This window comes from Rhipicephalus microplus, chromosome 3, assembly GCF_043290135.1.
Source record: "Rhipicephalus microplus isolate Deutch F79 chromosome 3, USDA_Rmic, whole genome shotgun sequence".
Classification (NCBI taxonomy): Eukaryota; Metazoa; Arthropoda; class Arachnida; order Ixodida; family Ixodidae; genus Rhipicephalus; species Rhipicephalus microplus.
Window position 1 is genome coordinate 260,300,714 of NC_134702.1, and position 14,457 is coordinate 260,315,170.

General features: G+C 45.1%; 1 protein-coding gene across 1 annotated transcript in view; it reads right to left on the reverse strand.

Annotated features, from left to right (window-relative positions):
• The window catches only part of LOC142804235 (uncharacterized), a 78,494-nt gene that overhangs the window by 49,048 nt on the left and 14,989 nt on the right, over positions 1-14,457 (reverse strand). Inside the window, exon 3 of the mRNA XM_075890959.1 lies at positions 4,107-4,418. Coding sequence (XP_075747074.1) covers positions 4,107-4,418 — 312 coding nt within the window. The remainder of the gene's footprint in view (positions 1-4,106; positions 4,419-14,457) is intronic.

Here is a 14,457-nt window from a genome sequence, read left to right on the forward strand (position 1 = left end):
CCATGAGCTGAGCTTCAAAAACGAGTAAAATCAGGCAGTCTCACTGAGAATGACCAGTCAAGAGAATTAGACGCAAAGCCTATACCTGCCTTTTGATTATTGATTGAGGCATCTGTGGTTATTAAACTTTTAGTTTCTGCATGCTCCAAGTAATCAATTATATGTTATTTAAAATTTTGAGATATTGTAACTTGGCGTTTTGAGAGAAAATATGATCATATTAAATTATAAGATGAGAAATCAAAACATTAGTTTCAATTACATTTCTAATGTTCACATTTACACTTTGTAGATTTTTTTGTACAAACATTATCTGGGTTGTGTGAAACCGTGGCCAATGAGCAAGAAAGAAGCCGTCTGGGTTTTTGATAAAAGCGTATTGAGATCTTCTTGCTGGTAACCTATTGAATTTTAAAAATGCTTGTACTGTCAAAATGCGAACTCGACAAAGTAGTGTAGGTAGGTGCACTTCCTGGTACAGTACGCTGATAGCCACAAACCTAGGGAGTCCCAGACACATTCGCAGTGCTTCTCGCTCCAAGACAACTAGAGGTTTTGTTTTATAAGCAGGATCACCAGGTAATAGGATGCATCCGAATTCTATGATGGGGCGCATGTACATCTTGTACAACATTATTAAGGTGTGCCTCTGTAACCCATATTTCCGGTTACATAGCTTGTGCAGGAAGCCTGAGGCCTGTTGTGCCTTGGTATTTATATAGTCTATGTGTGGAGTCCAGTTAAGGTTTTCATTATAAACAATTCCCAAATATTTCATAGAGTCTACTTGCTGGATGGTTTCCTGTATATATAGAATTGAAATTGAAATCGGGTTTCCGAGCGGAAACACCTAGAGTGCGCTTTTGTTGAAATTTACGATAATGAAATCAACTGCTACCAAATTTCTAATATGTTAATATATCTTTGTAGTTTAAGCTGTAGTGAGCAAATATCACAGCCAGCAGCAAAGAATGCGATGTAATCAGCATAAATGTAGACAGTAACTTCTTGTTCTGTTGTAATTGTGTTCAATAAAGCATTAAATAACACTGGAGATAAGACTGCTCCTTGGGGAACTCCGCGCGTTTTTTAAAATCTAGATGAGGAACATCCATTCTTCACGCAGTAGAATTTTGTTGATTTTTAAGGTTCGGCCACCCACTCAATAAATTATTGTGGGAAATTCAATCTATCTAGCGGATTTGACAAAATGATGCGCTCCACACTCTCATACGCCTTGGCTATGTCAAGCGTTACCGAAGCAGCATATTGAGTTCTTTTTCGAGCGAGCGGTATTCGGCTCTCCAAATCAGCATGGGCACACCAAATAGAGAAATAACTACGAAAGCCGATTTGGTTCTGGTTTATTACTAAGTTGTCTGCCATCCAGATACTTACTTGGCTATGTAGAATCCTCTCTACTAGTTTGACCATGTTAGAAGTTAGAGAGATGCGTCTGATATTATCTACTAGTAATCCTACACCTTGCTTTTTTAGTATAGGAATGACCTTTGCTATTCCACAATACTGCAGCGCCCATGAGTTTTTTAAGCAGTAGTTTGTGACATTGGAGACGTCACTGGACGATAAATTGAACCGAATTTTAATCATGGGTACTGTGATTCCATCTGGGCCAGGAGACACAGAGGGTAAATGTTTAATGACGCTGGATACTTTAGTCTGCGTCACTTCGTCAAAGTCAGATTTTGTCGTAGACTTGTGCCAGTTGTTTGGAACGACTGAGGTAAATCTGCTTTCCAGACCTTTACTGATTGCCTCTAAGGTTGTGGTCATTTCTTACGCAGACAGATTATCACAAGCTGCATTAACTGGTGATGGCAAGATTTTCCGAGCTCTCATATATCGGAACAGTGCTTCCGTATGTTTAGGTTTCGACATGTATTCATAATGTCTTCTGTCATATTCTTGTTTAGCTTGAGCTACCGTTCTCTTAAAGCCCGCTGCAATGAAGTTATAATCTGCCCAGTTTTGGGGGGATTGATTATGTAAGAGCTGCTTCCAAGCTGCCTGACGTCGTCGGTGCTCTCTTGTACATTCATCATTCCACAAACGACTATACGCCCTTTCTGTGGGTTCAACAGTAAATTCCGCTTTTTTGTAGGCTATTTTAATGACTTCATTTATCTTCAGCGCTTTTGTATCATCGCTCTTTTACGAGTGAAAAACCAACGCTGAAATCAGATCATTCTTAAATTTAGCGTAATTTACAAATACTCGTACATTTGAACATGGTGGAATGGTCGGGCGAGAAATTTCAAAACTTATCGGTAAGTGGTCCCTGTTGGGGCCACTGTCTAGCGCTTTCCTAGAAGAAGTAGTAATACCCGAACTGACAAAACTTAAATCTAAGACCGACCTGGATTGAGGACGAATAAATGTGGGGGTTCTGGCGTTGAGGCACGTCAGGTCATTAGCTATTGCCCACTCCCACAAATGTTTTCCACTCAGATAATTTCTAAAACCTCAACTCGTGTGGTGGGAATTAATGTCTCCAACTAAAACTTTGTACTTGCACCACGACCTTGTCGCTAGATCCAAACTTCGTGTGTCTCGAACTCCACCGAGAAAATATATATTAACTAGGGTGAAAGGACCGCAGTTGGGTAATGTAATGTCTACTGCCGAAATTTCGCATTCTGGCGACATATGTTTGTATGAACATTTGACTTTTATTTATTTATTTATTTATTTATTTATTTATATATACAACAACACTGCCAATCTCATCAGAGATTATAGCAGGGAAGGCATATAAAAACGAATACTTGCTTACACAGATTTATGTTGATAGAAAACACAAAAAAGCTGGAATTACAAAATGACATGCAAATTGTAGGTTATACATTACCAATAAAGAACACGCAATCAATTTTAGCAATAGGAAAACAAAATCATGAACTAGGTTATTGTTAAAAACGACCGCGAAAAGATAATGCATGCATTTGTAATATGGGGTAAGGGAAACAAGTAGGCATTTTTATTGAACAACTTATTCAAAGAATTTTATGAACAATAAACTAATCGAAAAGCATGTCACTTGAAAATAACAATCATAAGAAACATAATTTTGTATTAGAAATAAGACACTGACTTGCTTATTGGGTTTAATGATGATGTGATGTTGTTAGTGCGGTTTGCGAGGCAAGCAATTCGCTTTCGATCGCAGCTGTAAACAAGTTTATGGATGATTCAGTGCTTAAAGTGGGTTTCAGCGAGTTCCAATCTTTAATTGTTAAAAGAAAAAAATAAGTATTTAAAGCAGCTAGTGTTAAAAGAGTATTCTACAAGAGTATGGGAATGATTATGACGGGTTGGTCTGCCGTGAAAAAAAAGACACCTTGAGGGATCTATTAACATTAGGTTTCGGAGTAGTTGAAACATTAGTTTTAGTCTTGTTAGTTTTGTTCGGTTTTGCATTGTTAAAATGCCAGCGTCATTGAGTAGGTGCGTCGGTGAGCCTGTCAGTCTATACTTGCTAAAAATAAACCTAATTTCTTTTCTTTGAATCGCTTCTATTTTATTAATCTGTTGGTTCCCAGTCTGGTTCCCTGTCTGGTTCCCTGTTAGCCCTGTCTGGTTCCTAGTCTATGTATCATTTCTATGGCAAGTGTCTCGGCTTTCAGAATGTTTTTGACGATACTGTCGTTCACTTTTTTATCCAATGTGCCACTGTTGTCTTTCTCGCTTTCTAGAACACCGTGTATTAAGAGGTTATTCTTTTTACACCAATTTTTAAGATCGTTAATCTGAAGCTCAAGTTTTCGCACCACTTCCTATAGGGCACATAATCTGATTTCGCAGTATGCTATTTTCTTGTCTAGGGCACTAATATTAGCCAGCTTCGACTTATTAGCAGTAAGGCGCTCCTCTTTTATCTCTTTTAAATCATGAGCAATGCTTTGTAGCTTCTTCGCGAACTGGATAACATCAGGGCCGGGGTTTGTTTCTACGTCTCCTGGCAATAGCAATAAGTTTTCAGCATTGTCTACAATAATAATTACAAGCTAGCAATCGAGCCGCGGGCACAGCAGCATGATCAAAAATGGTTCATTTCAACGAAAGCATTTTCCATAGCGCCTGCTCACCTGCAGGAAGTACATAAGAGGCTTAGCCGACCGCATCCTTGAGTTGCCGCCGTGCCCTTCAGCCCACAATCGTCTGACGCCAGCATTTATGGGCGAACCGGCGCATTTCGCCACCAGGAAAAATTGTCCGGTGTCACGCCCATGCGTGGTTGTCGCTGATAGTGGCCGCTCCCAGATGAAGGACAACTGGTAAAGGTTCAGAATCTTTGGTGACGTGTGCTGGTTGATCGCGCTGGAAAGCGGCATAAAAATTCCATGTCCCACGCATATTGGTGTGTCGTGTCCCACAGGTAGCAGGAAAGTGACGAACATCTGCATGAAGTACAGAAGAGGATTAGACAACCGCATCGTTGAGTTGCTGCCGTGCCCTTTCACTTTTATGCTAATTTTATTATTATTATGGATAACTAGACCCCCACCTCTCGATGGATGGTCTAGTCGAAAAGACCGGAAGTTATTTAACTGGAACAAATTTTGTACAGATAGCCATGTCTCTTGTAATGCTATATTATAAGATCAAATTCAAGTTTACCCAATCCGTAGATGCATAATAAATTGATCGGCAATTCTAATGGAGAATCTTAAGCGACCATATGGTTTCGAAAGAGCTGCTTCCGCTACACCTTTATCTAGAATGCTTTCTTTCAAAATATCTCTCTTTGAACGGCTCTCCTTTTCTTTCAGATATTTTTGGTTCTTTGTTTGTTTTGGCGAGTTAGTTTTTCTTGACAGAGGGAATCTAGATCGCTTCAGGGACCTAGGGTCCAAATCCAAGTCATCTGAATCTATTTTATCTGCATCTTTATCCTCACTTTGGCTCTGTATATCTACTGCAAAGGGTGCTGCAGACGGAGAATACGATGGTGCGGTTTCAAATTCTTCATTTTGGCTCTGGTCGCCTACTGCAGAAAGTAATGCAGACGGATAATACGATGGCGCAGTTTAAGATTCAACGTCAATTATTGGTCTTGAACTCTCAACATGTAGGGATACTAGGCCTGACTCTCCTGTTGTACCAAATACGCGAGTCATCCGGTTAGCCAGAATGAGATAGAGAACCACAAACGTTAGAAGCCAGTCGTTCCATGGCCTTTGCTGAAGCATTTTTTATGACCTCCGCGATATTCAGGAAAATCGACCCATTCATTTCTGAGGTATGTCGTGCTGCAAGACTGGCATACCCCTAAGCTCTGGCCTGTATTTCCTCTATGGCTTTTCATCGCGAAAAATGCCTACGCCCTATAATGTCAAGAATTTGTATTTCTCGAGCCTTAGCTGAGCAATCAAGACTATCTGCACAGTGTTGTTCGTTGCAGAGATGATATTTCTCTTCTTTAGCTTTGCAGTCATACGCGTTGTGGTTGTCACAACACACGCGGCATCTGAGTGCTTACTTGCATCTTTTGTTAGTGCGACCGTATCGCCAGCACTTCGTACACTGGAGTGGTCGTGGTGATAGCGCTTCCACTCTGTATATTAGTGGCCACGCCTTGATTCCGCTTGGGAGATTTGCTCCAGCAAAGGCTACAATTACCGACTCAATCGGGATATTCTGCTTCTCTACCATTCGTGCACACCTCTAAACGGAGATTGGATCAGTCACGGCAAACATCTCTAATACCTCAGATGGGGTCAAGTTAACATCGACGCCACGAACAATACCTTTCACACATGCCAGATGCGGGGGAATAAAGGCGCTCACCGGATTGGTCACGAAATTTTAGCACTTCAGTAGGTCTTGGACACAGAGCTGATCAGATGAAAAAAATCGCAGTGGCTTAGCTCAGCTATTCCAGGATATACGTAGCGTTAGCAAAGGCGCAGCTGATTATTCTGAGCTTTCCAGATATCATGCTTACAGCTGTTCCAATGACACACACACGGTATACGAATTATGTGGCACATGTATATTTATTTTGCCGGGTAACTACTTCGGGATCCGATGAGTTAAGCTTCTCCGCTATATACTGCACCGTTGAGCAGCATTTGCACTCTCCTTTTCCATCGCTATACTACAGTGGCTAACGCCAGTCAGAGGCGCTATCAAGTGGCTCCAGTGCAGTGTCAGATGGCGACTGCACAGGGAAGGTGCACGCGTCGGCGTCCATATGTCTACCAAGGCTATGACGGCACTCCTCTGGAAAGCGCACAGTGGCGGCGGTGAGTCGCATGCGGCCGCAGCCGAGTGCGAGGGAGGTGCCGACTCCGGTGTATGACACCACTAATCGTCTGCACAGAGCATCGAATTGCGCGCACACCGGCGGCGAGCCACGCGAGGTGGTGGCGGAGTATCATTGCGCATGCGCAGACCAGTGCCACGCGAAATCGGCTCAGCTAGGCCAGTGTAGCTAACACTACAAAACAAAGAATACCACCTCTGCCGAACTGGCGGACCTCTGTGATACCGTGGAAGAGAGACGTCGCAGTTCTAAACTCCGCCTGGACCACTTTCAAATTCTTCATCCGAATGAAGCTGTAATTACTTGGGACGAGGGCCACAGGAGCTGCAGAGATGCCGTTGCGCAGAAACTGATCCACTAGTATTTCCTGTGGCTGAAGAGAAGCAGACCAGAGGAAAACACCTGGTTCAGGTGGAAAAAAAAACGGCATCTGAGTGCTCCTTCTAGCGCTAAAAGTGGTTACTAAACTGTAAAAGCACTATAAGAACACCTAACAAAGACAAAGAAACCTCAGCAATTACACAAACTTAGGCCAAACCCCTAGAGCAAGCACGGTCAGCTACTTGCACCTCGTAGCACTTCTTTCTCTCCTGCACAGCAAGACGCCTGCTTCATTGTCGTCTCGAAAAATCCCTTGTCCCACTCGCTGGAATCTACAAAACATTACTATCGTCGTTCTTTTTCATACACACGCGTGTCGCTTGCCTCTCCTTATAGGAGCATCACCCCGATGCTGATTAAGACCCACCGTATCTTTTTTTAACGTGCAGTCAGTTGCTCACATACGGCTTCATACACGCTACATGCACAAACTCAGGCTGGCGCTGGCGATGCCTCGGGCAGTGGGGACTGTCGGGGACGACCTCATAGGTGACGTCACTTTGCTGGCGTGATACTCGGTATGGCCCGAAATATCGCCTTAGCAGCTTCTCGCACAGTCCACGTTCTCGTACGGGTGTCCAAACCCACACTCTGTCACCGATTTTTAACGTTACTGTTCTATGGCGAAAATTGTAGCGGCCTGCGTCGTAGTCTTGTCGCTGGCGGATCCGTAAGCGGGCGAGCTGCCTAGCTTTTCCCGCGCGTTTAGTGAACACGCCAGCGCCTGTATAGGTGGCATCGCATTCATGTAGGAACATCGCATCCAGCATTGACCAAGCTGAATGCAGTCATGCGAGTCGTTTCTTGTTTAGCCGTATTATATGTGAACGTGATATAGGGTAAAATTTTGTACCAATTCTTATGTTGAACATCCACGTACATGAACAGCATGTCTTCAATCGTCTTGTTGAGGTTCCCTGTTAGTCCATTCGTTTGCGGGTGGTACGCAGTGGTCTTACGGTGAGTCGTTCCACTTAGCATCAGGACGTGGTCTAAGAGAGCTGCCGTAAATGCTGTTGCGTGGTCTAGTATTACGATAGTCGGGGCACCATGGCGTAGCACAATATTTTCTGTTAAAAACCTAGCCACTTCTGCTGCGGGGCTCATTTGGGTAACCTTTGTTTCGGCATACCTGGTTAGGTAATCTGTTGCGGCTATAACCCAGCGATTACCTGCAGTAGAAGTAGGAAAGTGTTCCAAAATATCCATTCCTGTCTGGTCGAATGGTTTACGTGAAACCTGATTTGGGTGCAGCTGACCGGCGAATTTCTTTGAAGGTGACTTGTGTCGCTGGCAATCGAGGCAAGAGTGAATGTGGTGCTTGACGGCTGTTGCGAGTCGTGGCCAGTAGCATCCCTGGTAGACTCTTGCGAATGTGCGAGGGTAGCCTAAATGGCCAGACGTCGGATCGTGGTGACATGCTTGAAGCACTTCCGTACGAAGGGGTGCAGGAGTAACGAGCAATTAGGGAGCTCCACCGGATGAAAAGTTTCTTTTGTAGAGGACGTCATTGCGTAAGCGAAACGACGACAATGCCTTTGCAAAGACTATGGATGCCCTGGAAGAACGCTCCTTCAAGTAATTATTCAAATTAAGCAATTCAGGGTCACCTCGTTGTTTTTGGGCAATCGCAGACGCGTCGAGAACATCAAGGAATGCCATGTCGTCATCGTCAGAAAGAGAGGGTGAGTGTACTGGGGATCGAGACAGGTCTTCGGCGTCTGTATGTCGCTTCCCAGAACTTGTGTATGGCTGTCATATCGAACTCTTGTAACTTCAGGCCCCACCGCGCTAATCGGTATGTTAGATCTCTTACATTAGTCATCATTTATAAGGGTATAGCGCAGCACGACAAGAAGAGAGACGCACACACACAGCGTTGTGCGTGTCATGGTGCGCTATACCCTTGTATGTGATGAACCCCAAGCAACTGGCCCAGCAACGTGTCTTAATTAAATCAGTCAACCAACAGAGTGAATTATGGTCACTATTAACTTTGAAAGGGCGGCCATATAAATACGGGCGAAACTTCGTAACTGCCCAGATCACAGCGTGGTACTCTTTCTCAGTTGTTGATTATTTGGCCTGAGCACGTGTTAGCGTCCTGCTTGCGTAGGCGATAACTCGTTCCGTGTCTTCTTGTAACTGCACAAGCAGAGCTCCGAGGCCTACATTGCTTGCGTCAGTGTGACGCATTGTTGGCGCTTGCCTCGTCGAAGTGGGCGAGCATTGGAGGAGTTTAAAGACAATGGCGGAGGTCATTAAACGCTGCTTGCTGTTCGTCGTTCCACTCAACGGTGGCGTCGTCTCTAGTGAAGCGAGTTAACGGTGACGAATTCCGTGCGAAGTCGACGCGTAGGCCCAGAAAGCACCTGACAGCTTTCTTATCGGACGGTACTGCGAACTTTGCGACAGCCGCAAGTTGTTCTGGATCAGGCCGATCGCCGCTGCAGCTGACGACATGACCAAGAAACAGCAGTTCTTCAAAACAAAAGTGACATTTGTCTGGTTTCAATGTGAGGCTCACGGAGAGTATGGCTCGTAAAACAAGTTCTAGCCTTTTGAGATGCTCGTCAAAAGTTGGAGAAAGCACTATGACGTCGTCTAGATAAACTAAACAGGTCTTCCAGTTTAACCCTGTATGTACAGTGTCCACAAGCCTTTGAAAAGTAGTGGGCGCTGAACACAGACCAAAGGGCAGAACTTTAAATTCATATAAACCATCCGGCGTCACAAAAGCATTTTTTGCCCGATTTCTTGGGTCTACCTCGATCTGCTAATATCCGCTTCTGAGGTCCTTTGAAGAAAAGTAGCGAGCGTTTCGAAGCCTATCAAAGGAGTCATCAATATGTGGAAGCGGATACACATCACTTGATTCAGCTTCCTGTAGTCCTCGGAAACACGCAGGTACCGTCCTTTTTCTTAACTAGTACTACAGGCGATGCCTATTGACTCTGTGATGGCTGAATCACATCATCTTCAAGCATTTTAGCGACTTGCTGATCACTTTCCGTTACTTTGGAGCCACACGATAAGGATTCGGGTCCTTATGCGTCGTCCTTGCTGCGTCGTCCTTGCCTTTCTGCGTCGTCCGTTTTTATTCGATGCTTTGTTAGCGGCGTTCGACCATCCCGTGATATTGATGAAAAGCAGCCCTGGAATTCAGCTAGCAGCTCAAGAAGCCTCGTTCGGTCGTCCCTTAACAACGTAGTACCAACGTCAAGATTAGGTACTGATTCTTCTTGAGGTGATTCGTCTCGTGCCGATAAACTGCCTTGAATTTCTGCAGTATCGTCAATGTAAGCGACGGCTGTACTCGTCGGGAGGTGTCAGCGCTCAGCCCTGAAGTTAGTGAGCAGCAAGTTTGTGTGTCCCGCAACGACAGTGACAAGACCTCGACCAAATGAAATACCATGGCAAAAGATCAGCGAGTTTTTTTGGTCGGCAGTACCGTCGCCGCCAAACGGCTCATCCCCTCCCACCGATACAATTGGGCACAATGGAGGCAGGACGACCACATCGTCATCCGCCTGACGTAAAGGGTTATGTCTCGGCTCTAAGCAATAGAGTAAAGCAGGGCTGTTTCGAAACGTAAGGACACTGTCAGGGACGTTGATGGAGTCGTCAAGTTTTCTCAAGAAATCCATTCCGATAATCACGTCTTTACAGCATGAAGCGAGAACGACGATCGTCGCCACGAAAGTAGAGCCACCGATGTCGAGCCTTGCTTTGCACACTCTGACAGGCATCAGTAATTGGCTGCCTGCCGTCCTTAGGTGAGGTCCCGTCCCGCAGCGTTTACTTTCTGGAGGGATACGGTAAGGTCATTTTTAATAATAGAGAAGTCGGCCCTGGTGTCGATTAAAGCTCTGAATTGCTGTCCGTTCACAAGAACGGTAAGGCCTTGAGTCACAGTTTCGTCGGTATTACGTCTTGTCGATTTTACAGCGTCCTCATGTAGGACTAATGGGGGCTTTTTTTCTTCGTCTTGAGAGCCTGCAACCTTACCCCCTGAGGTCGCCGCGTTCAGTTTCTCCGGCGTGGGTTGGGTGACCTCGCTCCTCTGGTGTCGGCAAAAGTGCGGCGCTGCAAAAAAAGGTGACTGGCTAGGAGAAGGAGAGTGTGGTCGATGTCGGAAGCCCGGGTGGTGATCAGCTATGATCTCGTCATCATTGGTACAGCGGCCGTCGAAGTGGGGCTCGAGGAATCAGAGGTCCTTGAGAATCGACTTCGCCACGGCGGGATACGTAGCCGTTGGCATATCGACTGTCAAACCGTGGACTGAGAGGGCGAAACGGATCAGCGCGGAGTTAGCAATAGCGGGCTATGCGGCCCACACCTCCGCAGTTGAAACAGGGTGGACGCCTGTTGACAGTGCGCCAGGTGTATGTTCAGTGATACTGTGGATGCCGTGACGGCTTCTCACGGGACGAAAGCCATGGCAGGCAAGAAGACGACTCGTCGTATGGCGGCTGGATAAGTGGGCGCCACGATGTCTCCTCCTGTGGTGGTGACCAAGATACGGTTGCAGGTGGTGGGTAGTATTAAGGTGGAACGAGTGGGGAGCTTCGAAGGGCCGCGGCGTACGTCATGGGACGTTGCTCCGGGGCAGGAGCAGCTGTCGAGAATGCTTGGCAGATTTCTTCACGGACGACTTGAGCAACAGATGCCTTGGGTGTATCCACTACCGGAGTCCGCAACCTCTGCAGTTCTTTACGAACAATCTCTCTGATCATATCACGCAAAGAGCCATGATCATCAAGCATCACAGCGGCGGCATGAATTTGGGGGCTGCTGCACAAGCGGTTATATTGTCGGCAGCGTTGGTGAAGTACCCGCTCGATAGCCGATGCGTCTTTGATGAAGTTCCCTAAAGTGCTTGGCGGGTTGCGCAGATGTCCGGCGAACAGCTGCTATTTCACGCCGCGCATGAGGTAGCGCAATTTCCTATCTTCGGTCATCTGCGGGTCAGCCCTGCGAAACAAACGTGCCATCTCTTCGGCGAACATGGCGACCGTTTCATTGGGTTTTTGGACCCTTAGCTCTAGTAGTTGGTGGGCACGGTCACTTCTGTCGACATTGGCAAAGGTTTCAATCATCTGCTGGTGAAAGTTGGTCTATGTGGACAAGCTGGCTTCTGTGTTCTTGTACCAAGTACGAGCTCTGTCATCAAGATAGGAGTAGGCCCGGGAGAGCTTATCTTGAGCAGATCACTGATTGATCGTCGCAACACGGTTATAGTGATCTAAGCAGTCTTCTACGTCCTGTGTGCACCACCACCAAAGCGTTCAGGCTGCAGCGAAATAAAAAAAACTTCACCTGGGGTAAAGCGGGAGAACCGGTGCCGAGAAGTACCGGCTGGTGGCTGGGGTTAGCCATTTCTACAGGTCTTGTTGAGGGCTTTTGCAAGGGGTTGAATTCTGGAGGAAGACCTCGTAGCGGACGACGGAATCGATAGACAGGGGTTGCAATAAGCGCGTCCGGGATGGATGAACGGCTCCCACTAGGAGTGTGAAGCATCGGGCAGCGTCGCGGCCGAGCACCACTACCAGTGTCGCAGCGGAATGCGAGCAAAGGATGACAGCAGCTTACGGCAGGGAGAAGAGCGTGTTCAGGATCAGCTGTACAGCAAGACGCCTGCTTAGTTGTCGTCTCGAAATACCCCCTGTCTCACTAGTTGGAATTTTCAAAACGTTCCTATCGTCATTCTTTTTCATATACACGCGTGTCAATATGTACCACTTATCTGCATTCGTGGTGATGCTGATAAGCATTGGTTTTCTAATGGCCTACGGTGGCTACTAAATAAAAAAAAAGTTTTTTCCGGGCTGCCAAAAACTCAGACTGCCAATCTAAAAGGGTGAAGCACTCTGAATGTCTTCATGCCTATAAAAATCTTTTAAGGCACTCAAAGAAGAAATTCTTCCATACCAACTTGCAAAATATTATTCAAAATAACCTTAAAAATTCTGAAAGATCATGTTACCGAACAATAGGTCTTCACAAATCATCAGTTTGCATGACCAAGATGGCACAAACATTCCTCCAGATCATTGTGCTGATGTTATGAATGACTTCTTTACCTCTGTCTTTACTCGTGTACCGGCAAATAAGATATCCCACTTTCCCAACCTCAATTAAAATCAGATGCCTCCTACTGTCATATCAGCTGAAGGCATAGCTAAACTTATCAATGATTTGAAGCCACCCAGCGCTCCAGGGCCTCACGACATAACTGCAAAATTCTTAGAGGTACTAAAGACATGCCAGATATTACAAATAATTTTTTTGTCATTCGGTATGCACGTCTTCGATTCCAGATGATTTGAAATAAACAAGGTCATGTCAGGTTTTAAAGCCTGCAATCGTACTGATTCATTGAACAACTAACCAGTCTTATTAACGTACATTGCCTGTAATTTGGTAGGACATATCATTTATTCTCGAGTCGCTTTTCAGCTAGACAAAAAGTTATTCTTCTTTTCTATGCAACATAGTTCGCGCTCTGGAATTTCTCGTGATACCCAGCTTTACGAATTCATCACTGAACTTAACTCATTCACTGACCTTCTCATTCATTACTGATTCAGAAGCTGTTCTGTTAGAACATAAACACTTCTATTATCGAGTGGATCAAAGCATACTTGAACTTCCGACGTCAGATGGTAGTTTTAAATGGAATGCAGTTCGATCAAGTGGATGTCACTTCTCGGTGTACCGCAGGGTTCAGTGCTGGGGCCGCTTATTTTTCTTATCTGCATGAATGATATCTGCTACGGTATTTCCTCCAGCCTTCGTATGTTAACAGATGACTGCGTATTATACAGGGTCATTTATAGCGTAGACGATTGCACTGCGGTACAAAAACATATGAAGTTCATTAGTACCTGGTGCTAAACCTGACGCATGGACATAAAGGTGTTAAATCTGTGTATATGTGCTTTTATAGAAAAAAAATGCTGTAACGTCTTTACATACACTATTAATGCAGAACAACTGGCACGAGTGTTCGAGCACAAATATCTCGGTGTAGAATACATTGCAGGATTATCCTGGCGTCGTGAAATCGAGTATGCTACGCGCAAGACTTCAAGTGTTCTAGGCTTTATACTACACTGCAGAATTATCTTGGCGTTGTCAAATTGAGCACGCTACACGCAAGGCTTCAAGTGTTCTATGCTTTCTCAGAAGACTTGCACAAAATTTGCTACTTGCTGGAAAAAAGCACTTGTATAAAACCAATGTTAGGCCAATACTTGAATACACTTGACGCGTCTGGGATCCTTGGCAGCAGGAGGACCTTGAAAGGATTGAAAGATAATGAAATTTAGCTGTGATTTTTGTTCATGTTAATTATTTCCGCCACTTTAGCGTATCAACTGCAAAGGAAAGCCATGGATGGGAGTCTCTGCAGCAACGTAGCCAATACTTACGGTGAAAGTTCTTTCGTAGTATGTTTCATTGTAACACTGGCAATTATCAGGATCTATATTTGCATATCCCTAATTACGTATCACCCCGCCTTGATCATGCCAATAAAATCAAAAAGTTAAGATGAAGGACGAACTGCTTCGGGATGGCTTTTTCCCCGAAGAATTCGCGAGCGGAATAAGCTGACCCAAGATATAGCCACCATTATATACCCTGATGTGTTTGCTTCCTCTCTGCAAGAGACGTATCGTTCATAGTCCTAGTTATCCCCTGTGTTGTATTTGCCTTTGTATTCTGTATTAGGTGTTTTTGCTGTCGTTTTTTGTGTAAATGGCTATTTACCCTGTATCTGTAAAATG